The 21,325-nt window shown below is 46.4% G+C and overlaps 2 protein-coding genes across 5 annotated transcripts; one reads left to right on the top strand and one right to left on the bottom strand.

Moving 5' to 3' along the window:
• Positions 1–79: 79 nt before the first annotated feature.
• eif2s3 (eukaryotic translation initiation factor 2, subunit 3 gamma) lies at positions 80–5,789 on the bottom strand. The gene is made up of 12 exons (XM_086150732.1): positions 5,695–5,789; positions 4,537–4,600; positions 4,315–4,442; positions 3,760–3,881; positions 3,570–3,664; positions 3,039–3,197; positions 2,233–2,367; positions 2,015–2,109; positions 1,548–1,692; positions 1,252–1,421; positions 927–1,099; positions 80–482 (listed from the first exon to the last, which is right to left on the bottom strand). The coding sequence occupies exons 1-12, from the start codon at positions 5,761–5,763 to the stop codon at positions 419–421; spliced, it is 1,419 nt and encodes a 472-aa protein (XP_086006858.1). The 5' UTR covers positions 5,764–5,789; the 3' UTR covers positions 80–418.
• A 1,276-nt stretch (positions 5,790–7,065) lies between these two features.
• klhl15 (kelch-like family member 15) lies at positions 7,066–19,644 on the top strand. 4 transcript variants are annotated; one of them, XM_086150699.1, is made up of 9 exons: positions 7,066–7,454; positions 9,013–9,100; positions 11,148–11,286; positions 12,039–12,227; positions 12,332–12,556; positions 12,636–12,797; positions 12,882–13,091; positions 13,532–13,722; positions 14,138–19,644. In XM_086150699.1, exons 1-9 carry the CDS (start codon positions 7,391–7,393, stop codon positions 14,886–14,888), a joined length of 2,019 nt encoding a protein of 672 aa, XP_086006825.1. In that variant the 5' UTR covers positions 7,066–7,390; the 3' UTR covers positions 14,889–19,644. The 4 variants fall into 4 exon arrangements, with proteins under 4 accessions (XP_086006825.1, XP_086006824.1, XP_086006828.1 ...); XM_086150698.1 differs by having other exon boundaries at positions 12,039–12,242; XM_086150702.1 differs by lacking the exon at positions 7,066–7,454 and adding an exon at positions 9,954–10,062 and having other exon boundaries at positions 9,015–9,100.
• Positions 19,645–21,325: the final 1,681 nt, after the last annotated feature.

Genomic DNA, 21,325 nt, shown 5'->3' with positions numbered 1-21,325 from the left:
TTCATGTTTTTTTTTTAAATTGATAGATTAATCTATGCTAGTCGAAATGCTGGTCAGTCTCTAGAAAACAACACAACAAACCAATCCAGATGGACTTTATTAAATCTGATAACATCCAACCAGTACAGGTTTATTTCTGCACTGAATGACCTCCAGGTGGCGCTCTGATGGTGACAATGGGCTACGGTGCCTCCCCTCCTCTTTGCCAGGAGATGGTGGGTAGAGATGGAGGGGTGAGGGGCACAATCTGATGACCCTGCAGAGAAAACACCGCCAACATGTCTGCTCTGTTCCCAGTCCTTTCCCCCTCTGCGGGAAAACAATAGCATTCAAAAAGGAAAACAAAAAAACAAACAAAAAAAAAAAAAAGTTGTATTGAGTTGAGTGTGGCAGCTGTGTATCTCTCCGCTTGTTTCCTTTAGTCGTCGTCCACGGTGGGCGTGATGGTCACCCCCCGCCTGATCTGTCCCCAGCCAATCAGACTGCAGGGAGGGAGGACAGAAGCATATGAGGCGAAAGAAAGCAAGAAGGGTGGTGCGGGGCCTTGCTAGACAAAACAACTTTTACAACTTATTGATCATGAACTGATCTTACTTTGGGAAGTTTTAGTTTTAGAAATTATCGTTTTTTTTGTTTTTTTTTTAAGAAATAAATATACCAAATAAAACTAGCACAATAATGTCATTTCTTAACTTTTTTTCAGGCCATGAGACCTAAATTGACTTGCGGACCCCTCCAGAGGGTTTTTGAGCAGACCTTGCGGTATCTGTCACCTGGGAACGTTGACGCTTTTACCAATCATTTCCTGACGCTCTCCAGGTCTGATAAATGCTAAAGATGTTTGTTAAAGTCTCATTAGTTACGTCAAGAAGCTCTGGTTTAAGAGAGCTTGGAGGGCTGCGCGGCCGGGTGTGTGTGGTTCTCACCGCCAGTGCTTCTCCACACGCCGGCTCAAAGCGATCTTCTCCCCCACCTCTGTGCACACGGGGTTGGTGAGAACGATCTTGGCAAGATCGGCCTTCACAGCGCTGACGCGGCCACCGGTCGACAAAGACCCGATGTTCACCATCAGCACCTCGTTCTTGGACAGCTTCTGAACCTGTAGCCACGACAAGCGTGACGTTTAGCACAACACACACTCACACACTGCTGCAACGCCAGGTTTTAAACTCAAGCACCCAAATTGACCCCCCCTGTGGTTATCTTAATCCGTCTAAAATCTCCTGTCCATGATGTCCCTGGGTTCCTCACCTTAGCCGCCTTTTTGTCTCCCTCTGTGCGAACACCCAGCAACCTCCTGAGCAGGAAGTAGGAGATCTCAAGCTCAGTGAAGATCTCCGGCAGCTCACCGACGGCTCCCAGCACCTGACCAACCATACGATCCGCTCGGCAAAGCGTTGGGTCGATCTTGGTGCCTACACCTGCACACAGACACACACCGTCACAATCAACACCGCTCCCTAGCTCTGGACTTGCTGGCCCAGGACCTGTTATCCAGTCCGATCTTCTTGCTGATGTTAATATTCCGAAACGAGCCTGCTACGTACCGATGAGGCCTCCTGGGGCCGCGTACTGCAGGTCATTGTGCTCGGCGAACAGAGACACGATCTTGGAGAAGATGGGTTTGCACATCAGCTTGCCGTCTTGGTCTTTGGAGACGATCCCCGGTCGCACCTCGATCTCCTGGCCCACCTGGAGGCGGGAGAAGGGAGAGCCGTCAAAACATGGGGAGATCGGATTGGCTTCGGAGGATATCAGGGTAAGGAAACACAGATTCGGCGGTCAACCTCTTGCGGTCTTAAACATGAAATCTCCTCTTGAACGTCACAAACACAGACACATTTTTACCGACAAAATGTCGATGGAGGACCAGGTTTTCATGACTACACCTGTCTGAACCAGAATCTGCGTATTAATTGCCAATTTTCTACTTCCAAGGATTTATCCACACGAGGACACTTTCACTCTCTCACTCTCTCGCTCACTGTTTTCTGTTTATTTTTGTTCACCTGACCTTGAGAACACCCTTCAGGATGCTGCCTCCCGCCACGCCGCCTTTCAGGTCGTCAACCTCACAGCCGGGCTTGTTCACGTCAAAGGATCTGATGACTGAAATGTGGAGAGCAGCGATTCCGTCAATCTCTTCCCGAGTGAGAGAGAGAGAGAGAGAGAGAGAGAGAGAGAGAGAGAGAGAGAGAGAGAGAGAAAAATAACTGACGATGTGTCTCTCACCAATGAGTCTAGGCTCCGAGGTGAAATCCCTGACGGGCACTGGGATCTTCTTGACGATGTACTCGCACACCACCTCGATGTTGTACTTCAGCTGGGCTGAGATGGGAATGATAGGAGCGCCTTCGGCCACCGTGCCTGCACGACACAGCCCAAATCAGGTATGAGAGGTCAAAGTAGGATAAGGTTTCTGTGAGCCAGCGAGGGGGCGCAGCAAGAACAATCAACAGACTCAACGGCAGAACCACTTGACAAAATAGTCTATTGCTATGGGGATATAATGAATACTATAGAAAATATCAGACCTGATCATACATTATCTAATTATCCTGTTATGTAAGAAAACTATTGGCCAAAATCGTTCAACTCTATTAAAATTCTATTCTGACTTATACATTAGTTGTGTTTGCATCAACTTCTGTAACAACTAGTCAGATAATGAATGATAATGGCTCTCATTTAGATTAATTGCATTGACAAAATACTTTTCTTTCTTATAAAGTTTGCTTGACAAATCGTCAGTTCAGTATTCAACAAATACTGCAAGCAGGGAAACAATGCTTTTCTTCACCTGCAAGAAAAGTGTATTTTGTGCACAACACTTGCAATGCAAGACAAGATGGTTAAGAAAAATTTCAATTCATATTCCATACACTTGCTTTGAGCAGCTTGCTCTTGGCAATCAAAATTCTATGTGATGTTCTGTTCGTTATCTTTATCAATATATGTGAAAACAGGCCACTCCACCCCCCACGCCCCCACCCACGCTGAGGAAGCTCGCTTTCGATAGCGTGTCGGCGCCCACTCACCCTGCACGAAGGCCAGGATCTGCTCGTACTGCTCTTTGGCCTGGCTCTCCTTCACCAGGTCGATCTTGTTCTGCAGGATAAGGATGTGTTTCAGCTTCATGATCTCGATGGCTGCCAGATGCTCTGACGTCTGGGGCTGAGGACAGGACTCATTGCCCGCTGGCAGGGGGAGGAGGTGGGGCATTAAGGAAACAAAACAAACAAACAAAAAAAAAAAGTCAGATCAGTATTCATATACATATAAACAACTGCGTTTGAAATGGTTTCCATTTCATGTCTTCATTTGAGGAAACCCTTGGGTTTTAAATTACATGATATCAGTATTGTTACAAAAATAATTTTATATATTATGACTATATATATGATTAATTCTTGGGATCACCATAAACACAGGATGTCAGTAGCTGTTAGCTATAAAACCTACAATGGATACAGTGCTCTGTTACTCTCAACTCAGCTTACATGACATTAAATAGAATAAATAAATATTATATTTATGTTCATATTGCTGTCAGATACAAGCAGTCTCACCTATCAGTAGAAGGGCTGCGTCCATGACGGCAGCTCCGTTCAACATGGTTGCCATCAAGATGTCGTGACCAGGACAGTCCACAAAGGAAACGTGTCTGAGGAGGACCAATGTCACAGTCACAAAACATGGCCTGTAAATAAAATGTAATCGACAGTCGCAGGGGGAATATGGTGGGACGCCTCTGCTCACCTGACCAGTTTAAAATTGCCTTTGGTGCCGGGGAGGTCTGTGGGAAACTCATCTGGAGTGCTGCTGCCGCAGGACCGGTAACACTCTGGCCTTGGGCAGCTGGGGTCGTCCAGCATGTAAATCTGCATCAACAGTGAGGCTTATTCAATCTTCGGAAAACCGAGTGTGGAGCGAGTGTCTTCAGGGCGAGTGAGCTGTTGGGGGGGACGCTGTGTGGGCGTTCTATTGTAAAGTTTGTGAAAATAATGACAATACTTTTTGTGCGACTGTTTGAAGATTTGAAGAAAGATGAACAGCCCGTTCCACCCACTCCACAGCAGGGGCAGAGCCATCAAACTTGTTCAAGTCCCAAGCCACAGCTCTTGTTACCGGATATATTGCTTTGCTACCCCTGGCCCCCTCTTCCTTTTGAGTTAAGTAAAAAACGGCTGGCGGGATGGCTGACAACACGCAGGTTCGAATCCCACAAGAGTTTAAACGCGACAGGTATAGGGGTAAACTCTACACAGTAAAACATTGAGCAGATAAGAAACAAGACATCAAGGTGTCACTGACCTTAGCATTGGCATATCCTAGTTTGATGGTGATGTTCCTTTCCAGCTCATTTTTAAACCGGACAGTGTGGACGCCGGAAATGGCCTTCACAACTGTGGACTTCCCGTGGGCCACATGACCGATGGTGCCTGGAAGGACAGAAGGACAAAAAGAAATAAGAATTAAAACTGCACAAACAGTGCTAATGGGACACAATGTTGTTTTCTGGCCCAATTTCCATACCAATATTGATGGTTGCCTGTCTGCTGATGATCTCTGGGGACAGAGTGGTCAGGGTGGACACATCCTGCCAAGAGATGGACACACTTTAGTCCCATTGTACTTGGAACAACAATGCAGTAACCGACTCGTCTGCTCTGGGAGCACAGCACCGCTTTTGTTTAATCCCAGAGGTAAATGGACACACACACACGCACACGCACGCACACACAGACACACATCCCCCCCCACACACACACACACACACACACAAGGCTCCATAATGGCGTTACAAAAACAATTCTGTTGTTTCAAATAAAAAAAAAACAATTAATAGTAGACGTGAAGATGAAAAGACTGCTATCTTCCTGTTAGGACTGATAAATGCAGTGATAAGTACATTTAATATAAAATTGATTCGGGTTGGTGCAAGGGCCTGCTGTCCATCATGATGATGTGGCCTGTGCTTGTTGTCCAGTATGATATGCAAAAATATTAGGATGCAGCATAGTCTATTTAGACACTACAAACTTCTGACTAATGGGATACTTGTGGCTTGGGCGGTTGGGACTTCCGAGTGATGGTGGATGTTGAGTACGTCAGACTAGTAATTGAGGAGTTTGGGTCTAAACAGTTTGGAGAAGATTGGGGGTTCTACTATAGCAAAGCAAGTATTTCATCAGTCTCCAGTATGAACAAGGCTGGGTGCTGGTAAAGGGAGAGGCAGGGAGGCTGGTGGTAACCAAGACAACAGGATGGGTGAAGGGGGCTGAAATATAGGTTGATCTGATCAATCTTCGATATGGAATAATCGAAAATCCCTTTAAATCATAATATAATATCAATGCATGAAGTGTTGCCCTAACATCCTCATCTTTAAGTGTGAATGAATTGCGTAGCCAAGAACAAATATTAGAAAGCTGACAAAAGTGTCATGAATCTATAACGAGTAAATAGTAATTTCTGGAATATCGCAAAAGGATACTTCCTTTCATGCTAAACCGTGAGGCGGAATGCTAGAGCATTCCGGCCTGCCGTCATGTGCCGGGTTGCGGCACCGGTGCCCGTTATCGTCCAGGAAATCCAACTTATTCGTTCAAGTAAGCCAGCTCGCCCGGGAAACAACTCATCAGACGGTGTGAAAACACAAAAATTTTTTCCATCTCTTAAACAGGATCTTACCAGAGTATTGAGGTCTTGCTTAGCCAGGTGGGGCTGGCCTAGCGTTGTACCAGACTCGTCACCTGCCATCTTGGATAAAAAAGAATGGACGGGGGAAAGGTAGACCCTATGAATGCCTGACTAAATTAAAAATTAACTTGTTTTCCTTCTCAACAAATAATAATTTAACACACATGGTTTATTTAAAGTTCTGTTAGTTATCACTTTCACTCATATACTTTGGATAAATACACAAAAATGGACGTAACTTGTGTATTTCCTGTTATTCCCGTAAATGGGTCCTTCCAGACCGGCTGATGACGTCAGCCTGATGCAACTCACTTGCACATTAAATCGTAGTTAACTCACTTACTAAGTTATCGTATAACCAACTTGTATTTTAGTGACACCGATAACTGGTTATTCTTCACTCATGGAAAGTTTCTGACTGACTTCCCTTTTTAAACTCAAACAAATTAACATGAATAATATCATGTGTCCAGTATGTCGCGGTTTAGTGACGCGGATATGTAGTCCTGTTGAGGTTTGGGAAACGATGGGGAAGACACAGGATTTTCTCTTAAAACGATCATTAATTTGGATATAAACTTATCGATCTACTTAATGTAACTAAAAAAATATTGTAAAATCAGGCGAAGCATTTAAAATACACACTTGTTTCTCTGCACTGTCACCCTGTCCCCCTAGGTTTGCTTCACTAATTGAAAAGTTCTATAATATATTATAGCGTGTCACGAATGTTGAGGTTTATGTTGATGCTTGTTTTCTGTATGATTTTTGGGTTGCTGGGAATTTTGTGGTTATTTTTGTGGCTCAATGAATTCTCGGGTGTTTTGGTTTTTTTTTTTTTACCTGGAATTGAGCGGGAACAAGTTAGTTGTATTGCAGACTTGGGTGGCGCGGCCGTGGCCAAAGACAGCTACGCTCAGTAAACAGATGTTTTATCGTCACCCGGGTGTTTCGCTGACTAAAACGCTAAACTATAATATATGAAGACTAATGTGTAACCAAATTCGAATAATGTGCGGTGATGAATATATTCAGGCGTCAAGCAAAAGTTAAAAGGCCAATTTATTCTGGTGTCCAGTTTAATTTTTAATCAATTTTCCCCTCTGAAAAGTAATAAGTTGCCTATATCGAGTGATTTCATCAACTCTTATTATTTTAAAGAGCTATCATTGAGTTATTTTCCTCTCTTTTATATTTCTGAAATGTCGTATTTGCATGCCCCATCACTATTATTAAGTTCCTACTTTCCTTGTTACTTTTAAGGGGTCCACATGTTTATTGTTTTTTCCCCCCGGAACTTTTAATTTGGGCAACCTAATTCATTGCATGTTTCTGATTTTTTATTTTTTTCTTATTTTAGCTTTTGAGGATTTTTATAGGTTTTTTTTTCAACTTTCTGTCGATATTTTGTAAAATTGGGAGGGTCGCCGACAAGCCCTGCGTCCCCTTTTTCAGCGGTGCCGCCTGCGGTCGCACTGTCTCCTGTGCGCCGCACTACGCTTTCCAGTTCCGCCCTAAAAGGGAAATGACGCCGGTGCAGAAAATGGCGTCCGCAAAGCCAGTGGAGCGCTGTGGTTTGTTAGCTGTTTAAAGAGCCGAGTCGGGGGGGGTCTGGACGATGGGCGACACCATGGCGGCGCGCCGCTGCCCCCCGCTTCCCTAATTCCGGAAACGAACCCGCAACTTCATGTCCGACGGAGCCAGCAGAGCTGCCTGGTCGAAGAGGGGTTGTGGGGATTCGCACCGCCGAGGTGAGACGACTGGTCGTAGCGGCTCCGAGCCACCGCTGTCCGCGGGTCGAGCTCCCGCGGAGCCCCGTCGAAAATCGTGACAGCCCGCCGACGGTGCTAAATTCCGGCCGTGGAGCAACCGAGTGTCGTTAAAGGATAGAACCCCAAGCTAGCACCCAAGTTCCATTCCCGGACGCCAGAGTTGCCCTGCTATATAGCCTTTGTTTTGGGGGCATTAGCCTGAGCACCCCCGGCTCCGGAGCTTGTCTACACACGCTGCCGGCATCCGGATAAACCAAAATAAAAGAAACCCGCGGCAGCTGGAGCCCGCTGACCCGCTTCGGGCGTCGGTGTCCGGGGCGCTCTTAAACCAGGGCTCGCTAAGGCTAGCCCTGCCTTTAGCCGACCCGGAGCCGGAACAGTCCTAATCAATGAAATCTGAATCAAATCGATCGTTGGAAAGGAAACACGTAAAACGCCAGAATAACAATTTACGGGTGAAACTTTAGGCTGGGGAGCGTCGTGAATCCCCCCCCCCCCCCCCACACCTGACAGTCTGAACCCGATGACCGACCGACAACCTGTTGTCCCCCCTTCACTGTCACCCGGAGGCAACGGTGGGTCAGGTCAAGCCGAGGCCGCGCAGAGGCAGCCCTGGCCCGGGGAGTGGGAGAAGCCAGAACCCCCGCCGGTACCTGTCCCAGCTGAAGTTTTAGTATTTAAAACTTTTTTACACCCGGATAACTGCGGGGTTCATGTTTTTGTGCAAATCTATTAGTATGTCTTGCAATCTTTTTAATTTGTCTATTCACTATTTGTCTATTCTATTCATTTCCCACACCCTTTGCATGAAATGAACTAAACAGAGTGGAGATGTTAAATCTATCAAAATATCAGAGAACCAAATGCCTCATGCTCGATGTCCTGTATCGCATTTATTTAAAAATCTGCGCTCAGAGATGCCCTTGCCACATTTCTTATTTAACCACCTGTGGAGAATGTCTGACCAATGCGACAGCTTGTGGAAGTGGATTGGAACTGGTCCCCGTGATGCAGGTGATGCTGTCTCAGTGCCAAGCAAATATGACTGTCATGACCTTCGCTGCCATCTCCTCCCCACTGTGATTTCTCCCAGATTTTTCCCATTTTTTTTTCCTCATTGCAGTGGATTTCTCGCTGATTTATGGGTTTGTTCCTAGTTTTCAAATGGCATTTTGTAGTGTTGCTGCAAGCAATTAGCATGCTGAGCATAAATAGTGCCTACCCTGAAATGGTAAAAGAAGAAAAATGTGAAATATTAGAATAATTACGTCTTGGTTATGACTCAACTGTGTTTTTCCATATTTCAAGCGAGTCAGCCTGTTTGTTAAGCCGGCTTCGAGTCACACAAATATTTGAGAAATCCATCTTTCGTCCTGGTTATGCAAAAAATCAGCAGTCACAGGCAATATTCAGAGTGCACTGATATCCAGTTAACACTGGTTAAAAAACAATTTTACTGAATTGGTCACGCTGCTGTCATTCCATGCTACTTGATTTTACACGTCTCCCCGTGTCTTTGTCTTGTACCCCCTGTCAGAACCGGGGAAACATAAACACAGGAAATGCGAGCGGCCCCCTAGTGACCAGCCTTCAAATCCTGTGATTGTGCGTCCAGGCTCCAAAAGGTACAACCCCTTCCCTGCTCTGCATGTTACCCACACACTGGTAATTCAGCGGCTTCACTTTCTCTCGTTCTTTTCAGCCGCATGTCCCTTCTACTGGAAGGAAGAGACAAGTTTTCCCCTACTTCCTGTTTATCTTGTTAAAGGGCTGGTGTGCGGAAAATTAGCGGCCTCTAGTGGCCATCATGGCAGTCTGTCAACAACGTTTCCTCCAAGTTCATTCATAAAAATAATAGAGCTGGTTTGTAAACCAGCAGTGGTCAGGTTATAAAGTCATGCATGAGAGTTAAAATGAAAATACAATTTTCATTTTTACTATGCCAGAGCGTGTTGCGATATTTCAGCAGGATGTCAAGTCGCAGTCAGCAGTCACATGATGTCAATTATAAATATCGTGGAGTTTTCAATATCATTAAAACAGGTGATTTTTTTACGGGACCCCTTGCATCCTCCGAGCAGGTGTTTGTACTCTCTCTTCATCACTTTAGTTATTAGCGGTTAAGGATATCATTATCTCCTCGCCACTTAAAAGTAACCTCACTTCTTGTCTACTTTTTCTAAACGGCACAAATACAAGTTTGGTCATCATTCTTATAATTGCTAACATTGTAATAAGTAGAAAACGTCAGTCATCTTGTAGCATGGCTGCAAGTCGGATTGGTTACCTTTTTTGTGGTTGCTTCCGATACTTTAAAAAAATGTCTTAAATTTCACAGCAGGGTCAAAAATACATGTATGTTCGACAGCAAAGATAATTTTGCACGTGTGCGTGTGTTAGCAGGGATGTGTGTGGCAGTTTCTTCAATTCCAGATGTTTGAGCTTTAATGCCGCATTTATGTTGGCTTTGTCGCCCAGGTGATTGACGCCCAGAAAAGGGACTTTGTTAGCATCCTCTGGACGCAAGGGGCACTGTCCTCTGATTGGCTCGGACAACCCCCTCTGACATGCCCGTGGCCAATCAGAGGTGAGTGTGCTGTGTGTGTGTGTGTGTTTGTTTGTGTTAAAAAAAACTTTCTTGTGCGCGTGTGATGTCGTCCTGTGCATGCATATGTGTTCCTGTCGCTCAGCATGCCACTTGTGATGAGTCATTTTTCTTGCATCTTCCACTGCTCTGCCTGGGTGTATTTTCCCGGTGCGTCTGTGCAGAAATACACACTCCAGCCTTTTTGATTGACTGTCAGGGAGTGACAGCTTGTTAAAGCACTGAGCCTCCTCTGCCAGATGCCCTTCCGGCCCCTTCGATTACCACGCTCAGCGGCAACTCACGGAAACATTATCCCCTCACTTCCAGAGAGTTGACACTGCTGCTGAGGCGCCTGCCACCGCTGCAGAAGTGTTTGGAGATTTGTTTGGCTCAGGTGAATCCCTGGGATGAGCAGGACGCCGTGCCTCCTTCATTTGCCAACTGTGACTCTGTGGCCCTGGCGTCCATACAGGATTTAAATCCAGCTAAATTATTTTCAAAACACAGGTTTCTTACCATTGAGGCACATTAGGGTTAGGGTCTTTCTCTTCCTGGTGCTACTCAAACCATCAAAGCTGCTGCTCTTAGTCTTTGGTGAAAGCAATAACTGAACTGCCTGGTTTACAGCAGCCTGCAGGGAAGCATGAAACTAAAAAAAAAACCTTAACACATTGAAGTCATACTATATAAATGTTTTATCATATGATTATTAGTTTGGCAACACAGCTTTTCTTCATCTTATGTGCCACTCCTGCTCTAACATGTACAGTCTGTTTTCATATAATTATTTCCTAAATGCATCCGGTGAAAATGAAAAAAAAATTGTTGGCAAACTGATGAAATATTTAAGATATTGATCTGTGAGGGTTTCTACATCAGCTGACGCCAGCCTGCGACAGCTGGAAGAAATCTGCACCCGCCTGGGCCTTGGCGTCAACATCAGCGATGCTCTTAACTAATGGGGCAGCTTAGATTTCCATTGAACACCTGAAGAATCCGATTGTTCCTGGCTCTTTCTCGGGTTTTTTTTTTTTCTTAAGTGTCTCCGTTTTAAATTGATCTGACTTCTGCCCCCCCTTCCCCAGGTGTGTTATGTCGGGGGCGGATGTGGAGGTGTACCTGTCCCAGGTGCACGATGGGAGTGTGTCGTCGGGCTTCCGGGCCCTGTACGAAGAGCGCCTGCTGCTGGATGTCACACTGTTGATCGAGGAGCACCATTTCCAGGTATTTATAAAAAAACGAAAAAAAACACACCTAGATGAGCCTTGGTGTTGTAGTGTAGCATTCTTTTTTTTTTTTTTTTTTTTTTTTTTTCTAATTTTCCAATGGGAATCTCAAAACTTGATATTATTCTCTTTTTTTGGTCTAAATGTGTCAGACGCTTCTGTTTGTACACTCCATGAAACCTCCATGTCTATAACTGAAGCTAATACTATTATTTCATTTATTATCATTTTTCATCTTCATACTTGTAGTTTCCTGTTGGCTTGATGTTGGCAGTGTATAACTATTTACCGAGTTCTTACATTAAATGCCCACATGTGCCATTCTTAACCGCAATACTTTGAGACCTTAACTGTGCGATAAAGTCCCAGTGTTTCAAATTGTTTTTTCATAATCCAGGGCATTGTGGGTAGTGTAGTGTAAATTCTGATCTGTGGCAAGAGTAGAGAACAGGCAGAGGGACATCCAGAGAGGTGGTGGCATGGCCTGGAAAGGAGAGCAATGAAGGTCAGCAAGACAGAATGCTCGCGTGAACGAGAGCGACCCAAGTGGAGACAGAGAAGCTACAGGGAGTGGAGATGAAGAAGGTAGAGGATTTTTAAGCACTTAGGGTTCACAGTCCAGAGCAGTTGGTGTCAGAGGGGAGGATTAGGTGGAGGCGGATTTTTGGCCATGTCCCCAAAGGAGGAGAGGAAGCCACACCATGCGACTGCTGCGCAAAGTCAGCCCGCCCCTTACCCTCCCCTCTCTAGGCCCACAAGGCGCTCCTGGCCACGCAGAGCGACTACTTCCGGGTCATGTTCACGGCGGACATGAGGGAGAGGGACCAGGACAAGATCCACATGAAGGGGCTCACCGCCGCTGGCTTCGGCCACATCCTCCGGTTCATGTACTATGGCTCGCTAGAGCTCAGCATGCCCACCGTGCAAGAGATCCTGCAGGTGAACACGCCGTGGGTTCGTATAAACTGAGCGTACCCCCACCCCCCCACGTCTTGGATTCCCCATTTGGGACTCAGTGTGTCCCGCTCTCGGTGCGTCTGCAGGCGGCGATGTACGTCCAGCTGACGGAAGCGGTGGAGTTCTGCTGCTCCTTCCTGCTGGCCAAGATTTGCCTGGAGAACTGTGCCGAGGTCATGCGGCTGCTGGAGGACTTCAGCGTGGGGGTGGAGGGCGTCCAGGAGCAGCTGGACAACTTCCTGCTCGACAACTTTGTCCCCCTCATGAGCCGACCCGACTTCTTGTCCTACCTCAGCCTGGAGAGACTGCAGGTTGGCCCGAGTCTGTTCTAGCCACGGATATCTTTATTTTCTTTTTTAACCCCTTCCCCTCCCTCGCCGTCTGAACCAGGCGTACCTGAACAGCGACGCCCTGAGCCGGTTCCCGGAGATCGAGCTGTACGAAGCCGTCCAGTCGTGGCTGCGACATGATCGGCGGCGCTGGAGGCACACTGACACCATCGTCCAGTCCATCCGCTTCTGCCTCATGACCCCCGCCAACATCTTCGAGAAGGTGGGTGCCGGTCGCAGTGTATGGTGTGTGTGAATCTAAAATCCAGGTCTGACTGCATACGCAACACCGCCACCTCCCTGGCAGGTGAAGACGTCCGAGTTCTACCGCTACTCCCGTCAGCTGAGGCAGGAGGTGGACCAGGCGCTCAGCTACTTCCACGACGTGAACCAGCAGCCCCTCCTGGAAACGCGCTCCAACCGCATCCGCTCCGTCCGGCCGCAGACTGCCGTCTTCAGGGGGATGATCGGCCACAGCATGGTCAACAGCAAGATCCTGCTGCTGCAGCGACCCAAGGTGGCCCGCCGGTTGCACTCTGCACTTTTATTTGAGGGGCTCCAGCTTAATCCTGTCAGGTTTATTTTCGGGGAATTAAAACCCCCAATCAGCATGTTAGAGAATAAGGAGATGTGAATATAACCGAATGGTCGTGACAAATAAAAGGAGCATGGCGTTGTTGTAAACAACACATGAATAGTTTATGCTTGGAGGAGCACCAACCAGGCGGTGTACAGGAGTTCAAGCAGTGGCAGAGAGGAGAGATCAAGTAGCTCAGACAAACTAGATCCAGTCTTGGACCTGGCGGGTCCATTGACCTTACGCTTGTCATAAATCCTGTCGTACATCCAGACGGCCGACATTGGAATTTCCCCACCAGCACGCCGCCTCATGTGTCTGAGCTCCGGGGCTGTTCAGGGGCCCAGTAACCTGTCACCCCCCCCTCCCCCCGCTTCCAGGTGTGGTGGGAGCTGGAGGGACCCCAGGTGCCGCTGCGGCCCGACTGCCTGGCCATTGTCAACAACTTCGCCTTCCTGCTGGGCGGCGAGGAGCTGGGGCCCGACGGGGAGTTCCACGCTTCTTCCAAGGTGTACCGCTACGACCCCCGGCAGAACTCCTGGCTGCGCATGGCGGACATGTCCGTGCCCAGGTCGGTTTCCTCGGCGAGCAGCGGCCACCTCACCACCATTTCAGACAAAAATCCAGGGTGGTTGTTCTAAAATTAGAAAATCTGCCAGAAGACATCAAAATAACCCTTGGTTCTCTTATTCAATCCTGTGGGGGCACCTCAGATGAAGCGCTCCCATGGAAACCACATTCTCTTCCTGTGCGAAGAGCCCTTTTGCTCTTTAATTAATCCTTTATTTTCTTTTGTGAAATTCATCTTTTATAACAGCGACTGTAATACGGACCAGGTCGTCACGTCTCATTAGCGTTTTCTGTTTCAAAAGAGATTATGAAAAAAAAAACCCAAGCTGTGTCCAAAGGCAGGTCTCGTTTTTGTTATTTCTTTCTGACTCTTCCGTCGGTCTTATTTATCCACGCTCCTCATTTGTGGTCCTCAGGTCGGAGTTTGCCGTCGGCGTCATCGGCAAGTTCATCTACGCGGTGGCGGGCCGCACGCGGGACGAGACCTTCTACTCCACAGAGCGCTACGACATCACAGAGGACCGCTGGGAATTCGTCGACCCGTATCCCGTCAACAAGTACGGCCACGAAGGGACCGTCCTCAACGGGAAGTTGTACATCACCGGCGGCATCACCTCCTCGTCCACCTCCAAGCAGGTGTGCGTGTTTGACCCCGGGCGGGAGGCAGGAGGCGGGGGGAGCTCGGGCGGCTCGGACGCACAGAGGACACGCGGTGGACGGGGTGCCCTGCTGCCAGGCACCCACGCTAGCTTCTGGGAGAACAAATCCAAAATGAACTACGCCCGCTGCTTCCACAAGATGATCTCCCACAACGGGAAGCTGTACGTGTTCGGCGGCGTGTGCGTGATCCTGCGCGCCTCCTTTGAGTCGCAGGGTTGCCCGTCCACCGAGGTCTACGACCCCGAGACGGACGAGTGGACCATCCTGGCGTCCATGCCGATCGGGCGCAGCGGCCACGGCGTGGCGGTGTTGGACAGGCAGATCATGGTGCTGGGTGGCCTCTGCTACAACGGCCACTACAGTGACTCCATTCTCACCTTCGACCCCGACGAAAACAAGTGGAAGGAGGACGAGTATCCCAGAATGCCTTGCAAACTGGACGGCCTGCAGGTGTGCAGCCTGCACTTCCCAGAGTATGTGCTGGAGCATGTCAGACGCTGCAGCTGAGGTTCACCCTTCACCCTTCCTTTTTATAGAGACTGGATTCGCCCCCCTCTCCCCTTCCCTCCGCAGGGTGGGCAGGTCCTCCCAGGTGGGTGGGCCGTTGAAGCAGTGACCAGCTCTTTTCCGCGGCGGGGAATGCGCGGCCTGTGCCGGACCGGCTCGGGCGCCCGGTCGGGGGCATTTTCAAAATTATAGCTTTCTCAGAAAATGTCGGGAAAATGATCTACGGGGAGGGGAGAAAAAAAAGGTTCCATTCTACTGGTTTCCGTTCGGACTGCGGTCGGTTTTCCTCCACTGTTCCTCAGCCGGTGTATTTGGTCTTGCTGCAGAAACGCACTGGAAGCATCCGCTCCCACGTTCTACCAAACGTCCGTTTTTTCCTCAGCAGGGTCGCACACAAACCACCGGAGACGGGTCTCCGGCGTTTTGGGTGTAACAGGGCGTGAATTGGATCCACGTAATGCAGCTGTTGTATTTAGGGGCCTTGGTGGAGGTGTGTGGTCTCAAAGCGGGAGGCCTGAGTGGGACGGAAACATGCGATACTGGGTGACGGTTGTGTGTTAGATGGGGGGAAAAAGAGCCAAAATGCTGCTGCTTTATCAGCAGGACAAAACCCAGATTACCTTTACGCAGGTGTGACTCCTGTAAAACGTGCACCCGACAGTCCCAATGCGCAAGATTCAGCCTCACAGACCTTAACCTCAGAAACGCTATTAGAGAAAATGCCATCAATGCATTGTCAAGAAACGAAACGCAACTTTTCATAAAAAATAACCGAAAGATAAAAACCCAAATTAGAGAATTATATGATATAGAATCCGCTCACTCATTTCTGTAGTTTTGATCAGTGAAGCTTACAGGGTTTTAGCATCGGCATTGATATTCGAGTAGATGAAGGGTTGTGACACCGGTCTGTTTGCTTGTCTTTTTAAGCTCCAAGTAACCAAAATCCGACGTCTTCCGAAACCACCGTGTTGCTCTGCAGCGAGAAACACCGACCCCAAACTTTTCATTTCTAAATCTTTTCTCAGTCGATCCAAAAAAAAAGGAAAAAAAAAGAATACAATTAAAAGCCACGTTTTCGGAGGCAGCATTTTTCAGTGAATCCCCATTGGTACTTTTCCATCACCCTTGAGCTGTGACACTCCCTCCGGCAATCTGAGAAAAAAAACAAAATCCCAACCCAATCATCGCTCTATCCTGTGTCCGTCTTGAATTAATATTTCTTAACACAAAAAAAGGAAATCAGAAACCTCAATCCCAGGTGTACATATTCCCAACGAACTTGAACAGAAGCCTTATGAGCCGGCTCGCTTTGGTGGTCATGAGGTAAAAAACACTGACGTGGCTAGTGTCATGCACTGCAATACATTGCCTCGGAAAAAACATTATTTGTATTGAAATTAATACATTTTCTGGGGTAAACAGAAGGTGTTTATTAAAAAAAACTGGTTTGAATGAGGTTTGCTGGTTTCCTTTCGTTCCCTAGCAACTGCAGCCTTGTTGGCGTATCAGTCGGTTGAACTGATACAACTGATACTTGAATTCTGGTTTAAGGCCAGTTGTGACCAGACTGTCAGGATTTCTAACGCGTCCCGTTTGAGTCTGGTCGGCGATAACGGGAGGGATTTTTTTTTTTTTATCTATATATTTTTTAAATGTCATGAACAAACCCAAATTCAACATCTTCTCAGTGTCCAAAATGTCACCTACTAAAAGATATTCATTGCGCTGTTGGCACCATGGCATCTGCTACGTTTCCCCCACATCGCTCAAAAAATCGGCAACAATCAAATACCTACCGGATCCAATCACGACCAGCGTGAGACCTCGTACTTTTGATACTTTCAGCGCATTTTTGCTGAGAGTACCCGCGTACTTTTTAACCGATATTAAATGCATATCAGACGATTGTATAGGATTTTTACTCCCAGGTACCCGCAACGAAACTAAAAGCACCCTCTTGACCTTTTTTCCGAGACCCGGTAAACACCCTCGTATATCTTTAACCCAGTAGCTCTTAAGAGATAGCGTAGTCATGACGATACTCCCCACAGTTTAAACAAAGCTCTCTGTGCTGTCTCTCTCTATCTCTACATATATATATCTATATACACATATATCTACGATAAGGTGTTTAACTGAACAATCAGGTGGTTATTTACAATATCGAGCAGCTAAGTCTCCAGAGGGGAGGCGATAACCCCCCTCACCGCCCCAATGTCGAATTATACATGGATAAATTCGCTTCCAGTGCGTTCCAGCTTTTCAGATTTCCAGCGTACTGTTCGTATCTCGCCGCCACGTCTGCCCCCCCCTCCCCCTCTGTATGTCTTGCAAGCTCAGGATGAGACAACCGGTGCAACCACATCTTCGCCCAGTGATGCCGCCACTTACTCATAGAGGTCTTGGTTTAGTTTGGAATTTATAAATAGTTCAGTGAAAATGTATTGGGGGGGGAGAGAGTCGAATACCAGGTGAAGACATCCAAACCCATAATATTTGAAAATCCACAGGTCTCAAAGACCGGAAAATAACTGGTGAAGGCCACGGTTTCTGGGCTATGGGAAAATCTTGGGTATTACCCAGTACACTGTAATTTTTTATCCTATGTTTCAAAGTACTACCTGTCAAACACGCAGTACTTCTTACCCCCCCCCCCCAACCAGGGTCCCGTTTCTCTTCCACGTCTTGGTTTGACATTAAACCACCGTTTTCCCCGCCGAAGGCCAGGCATGTGTTTTGTTTTGTTTTTTTCTTTTTCACTTCTTTTTCTCCCCTTCAGTACCCGCGTCGTCCTCTTTTTCTGGACCCCGATAATTTCCCCCACATTGAAAGAGGAAAAAAAAGGGCTAGAAGCACATAGCGATGCAGTTCTGTCCGTCTGTTTAAGTTATTTATTGGATTTCTTTCGCTTTCACCGAGCTATGCAGTGGTAGGATTATTTATTACGTGAGGGGAGGAGGGTGGCCTGAGTAGAACGCCGTCTCCATGCGGATCTTTCATTTCAGATGGTTGGGAGAACTCCTGGGATTGAGCAGTTGTGGGAAGGGGGGGGTTGAAAATTCTGCTGTTCTCGTTTAAAGTTCTTGAGGTTCTGTGAACCACAAGAGCTTCTGCAGCTCCCGCTCCATCGCTGAAAGAGAGGGTAACTCCTGCTGTGCGGGGGAAGGTGGGGTATTGTCACGTACTGTCACGCCGCCCTCCTCGCCGTCACTCCTTGGCTCCCGGCCATCCGTCCGCAGCAGCGCTGCAGAAGGAAGGGAGGCGGCGTGGACCTTCTCGCCAAGGACCCTCAGTGAGGTGCGCCCAGCGGCACGACAGGCACCTTTTTTTTTTTAATTTTGAAAGCATAGACTGTCCTTTAATAATCCCGTCAACTTCCTGTATGCAACCATTTGCCAGATTTGTTCATTTGTTTTCTCTGTATAAACCGCCTGCCTGTGGGCAGCGCTCCTTCTCCACCAGCAAGGCGTCTGCTATCCAGAGTTCCAGCCCCGCTAGCTTTGCAGTGTTCTAGGAATGACGTCACACACGCGGGGCTACTTTCACACCGCAGAGAGATATAAGTGGCACAGATCAGTTTATTTATTATCTTATTTATATATTTATTTTCCAACCTCACGGGATTCATACCACTTTGTCGTGCAGCTGCACAGCTGAGGAAGCCTTATGTTTTTAAAGAAAATTAAATTAAACTCTTAGCTTTTCCCTTTTTTAATTAAAAAGATCTGGTCATTCAGTAATTATGAAAGACAAATGTTTGATTAAAGCTCGGTTAAATGTGGGGAAACAGGGTTTCTCCCTCAGTGAAGTAAGATGTCTATTTTAATTTGGGAAAGTGTCTGTGAATCCTGATGACAAGCATAGGTTAAGAGCCAGACAAACACACACACACACACACACACCTGCAGGGCGAACATGGCCGCTGTGTGAACATCTCCACAGTGGGATGTTTGGTTCCACTCCAGATTCATCTTTGATTTCAATGTGTACCTTTTTCTTCATATATATATATATATATATATATATAAATACAAATTTTTTTTTTAAAAAAAGAAGAAAAAATCAAAGTAAAAATAAAGCTACAGCTGTGGCCCTCTGTTGGTCAGTGGCTCAGAGGCTCAAATAAAGGGATTTTTTTTGGCTTTTTAATAGTATTTCATATTTAAATTTTTTTAATTTATTTTTTTTTAATTATAATCCGCTCTTACTTCTTCTGCCCAACCGTCCCTACAGTTCTAGATTTGTTTCCCCAGCTATGCACTTTTTTATTTTTATTTTTTATACATCTGCCTCCTGTAGTGTCACATGTGGTATACAGGCTTTCAGAAACTGGTCTGGTCTTCAAGTCAAAAGTCACTTTTTTAAAAAAGAAATAGTATTGTCTGACACCATCCTTGCGTCTCCTCAACCACCTCCTCCGTGCTGCCCTCGGGAAAAAATACAAAAAACAGAACAAAAAAAATCAACAAAAAAACAAGCGTTACTGATTAAATACTACTGTCTTGATTTGGAGACACATCCAATCATAGCGCAGCATCGTTTAGTCCACCAATCGGTAAGTAAACAGAATAGAGGATAAAAACAAAAAAAAAACAACAATAAAAAAAAAGACACAAACATAACTTACCATGAGTGTATGTGGGGAAAAAAGTGAAAATCAGATTTAACATATCTTGTAATCTGGGTAGAAACCTCTTTGGGAACGATTTGTAACTTCTTTCCAGAAATAAATGTTCATATTGGTCGACTTTCAGACGCCTGCCTTGATTGCTTTTCTGTCTGCGTTCTGGCGGTTTAACCGGAGGCGGTGTGTCTACGTGGAGTATTTGCAGCTTATTGATCTGGGAAATGGATTCAAGCCATATCGCATGGACATTGTGAGCACAAATTACAAATCTGTGGAGTTAAATGGAATGAGAAGGTCATTTGAGGTCAGTTGGATTCCAACAGAGGCCCTGTCTATCTGGAGTTTGCATTTTCTCCCACAATTCAAATTGAATTGGTTAATTGGAGACCCTAAATTGCCCTGCCAGCTGCATTTTGCATTTCTTTTGCGTTATATGACGTGTGCTAACAGTTGTACAGTATGTATGTATCTATATGTTGACTACCGTGAAGGCTGCCTCTCAACCCCCAGTTGGCCTCCATTCCCCCACACCTGATAGATAAATGGTTGAGAAAATGAACGAATCGCATAATGACGATCATTTAACATGCCTCTCATGCCAAATCAAGAAGTATAAGGGACCGCCTGAAATGGAAAATAATTTTTTGGCACGATACAAACCTTTATTCTTAATTTTCAGTTTTATTGTAAATTTCCTGGATTAATTTTTGTTAAGTTTCTCACTTATATTTTAGTACCATTAAAAGTTGGAAGAGGGGATTACTACTCAAAAATAATTGCATCACCAGTTACTTAGAAATATTAAAACAGATATTTTGAATGGATATATTAAACCTTTTTTATAGCTGCTTGAGTTCGATTTAAGTCAAAAGTTGTTACACGACACTGTGGTTGTTTAAAAAATATCTGATAAACCTCTTTTTCTTTCAGCTTTTCCCTTCAGGGGTCAACCTTTTCCATCTAACCCTATTCTCTGTATCCTCCTCTCTAACACCAACTACCTTCATATCCTCTCTCACTACGTTCATAAATCTTTTCATTGGTCTTCCTCGAGACCTCCTGCCTGGCAGCTCCAATTCCAGCATCCGTCTCCCAATATATTCTCTATCCCTCCTCTGTACATGACCCAACCATCTCAGTCTGGCTTCTCGGACCTTCTCTCCAAAACATCTAACATGTGCCGTTCCTCTGATAAACTCATTCCTGATCCCATCCATCCTGGTCGTTCCCAAATAGAACCTTAGCATCTTCATCTCTGCAACCTCCAGTTCTGCCTGCTGTCTTTTGGTCATTGTACTTGTTTCTAGTCCATACATCATCGCTGGTCTCACCACTGTCTTGTACACCTTTCCTTTCATTCTGGCTGATAGTCTTCTATCACATAGTACCCCTGACACTTTTCTCCACCCATTCCAACCTGCTTGAATCTGTGTCTCCCCCTCTTTTCCACACTATCTGTTGCTCTGGATTGTTGACCCCAAGTACCTGAAATCCTCCAACTTCTTGATCTCCACTCCCTGCAGCCTCTGTCTTGCTACAACTAACCTTCATTCCTCTCCTTTCCAGAGCATACCTTCACCTCTAGATTTTCCTTCACCTGTTCTCTGCTCTCACTACAGATCACGTCATCTGCAAACACCACGGTCCATGGAGTTTCCTGTCCAACCTACCCATCACCACTGCAAACAAAAAGGTGATCAGAGCTGATCCCTGATGGAGTCCCACCTCCACTTTGAACATCTCTGTTACCCCTACAGCACACCTCACCGCTGTCTCATAGCTAGCATACATGTCTTGCACCAATCTA

Source organism: Fistularia commersonii, chromosome 8, assembly GCF_037954325.1.
Source record: "Fistularia commersonii isolate RoL2024-O1a breed Wild chromosome 8, RoL_Fcom_v1.0, whole genome shotgun sequence".
Classification (NCBI taxonomy): Eukaryota; Metazoa; Chordata; class Actinopteri; order Syngnathiformes; family Fistulariidae; genus Fistularia; species Fistularia commersonii.
This window is presented reverse-complemented; position numbering and strand designations above follow the sequence as displayed.

What these genes read in the sequence shown, in the direction of transcription:
- eif2s3 (XM_086150732.1), bottom strand. Translation starts at nt 5,763, where the DNA reads ATGGCAGGTGACGAGTCTGGTACAACGCTAGGCCAGCCCCACCTGGCT. An exon ending in GGCAATTTTAAACTGGTCAG is followed by an intron (nt 3,665 to 3,759) that starts GTGAGCAGAGGC and finishes GGTCCTCCTCAG; the next exon opens with ACACGTTTCCTTTGTGGACT. An exon ending in GGCCCCAGGAGGCCTCATCG is followed by an intron (nt 1,422 to 1,547) that starts GTACGTAGCAGG and finishes GTCTGTGTGCAG; the next exon opens with GTGTAGGCACCAAGATCGAC.
- klhl15 (XM_086150698.1), top strand. Translation starts at nt 7,391, where the DNA reads ATGTCCGACGGAGCCAGCAGAGCTGCCTGGTCGAAGAGGGGTTGTGGG. An exon ending in GTGCGTCCAGGCTCCAAAAG is followed by an intron (nt 9,101 to 11,147) that starts GTACAACCCCTT and finishes CCCCTTCCCCAG; the next exon opens with GTGTGTTATGTCGGGGGCGG. An exon ending in TCGAGGAGCACCATTTCCAG is followed by an intron (nt 11,287 to 12,038) that starts GTATTTATAAAA and finishes TCCCCTCTCTAG; the next exon opens with GCCCACAAGGCGCTCCTGGC.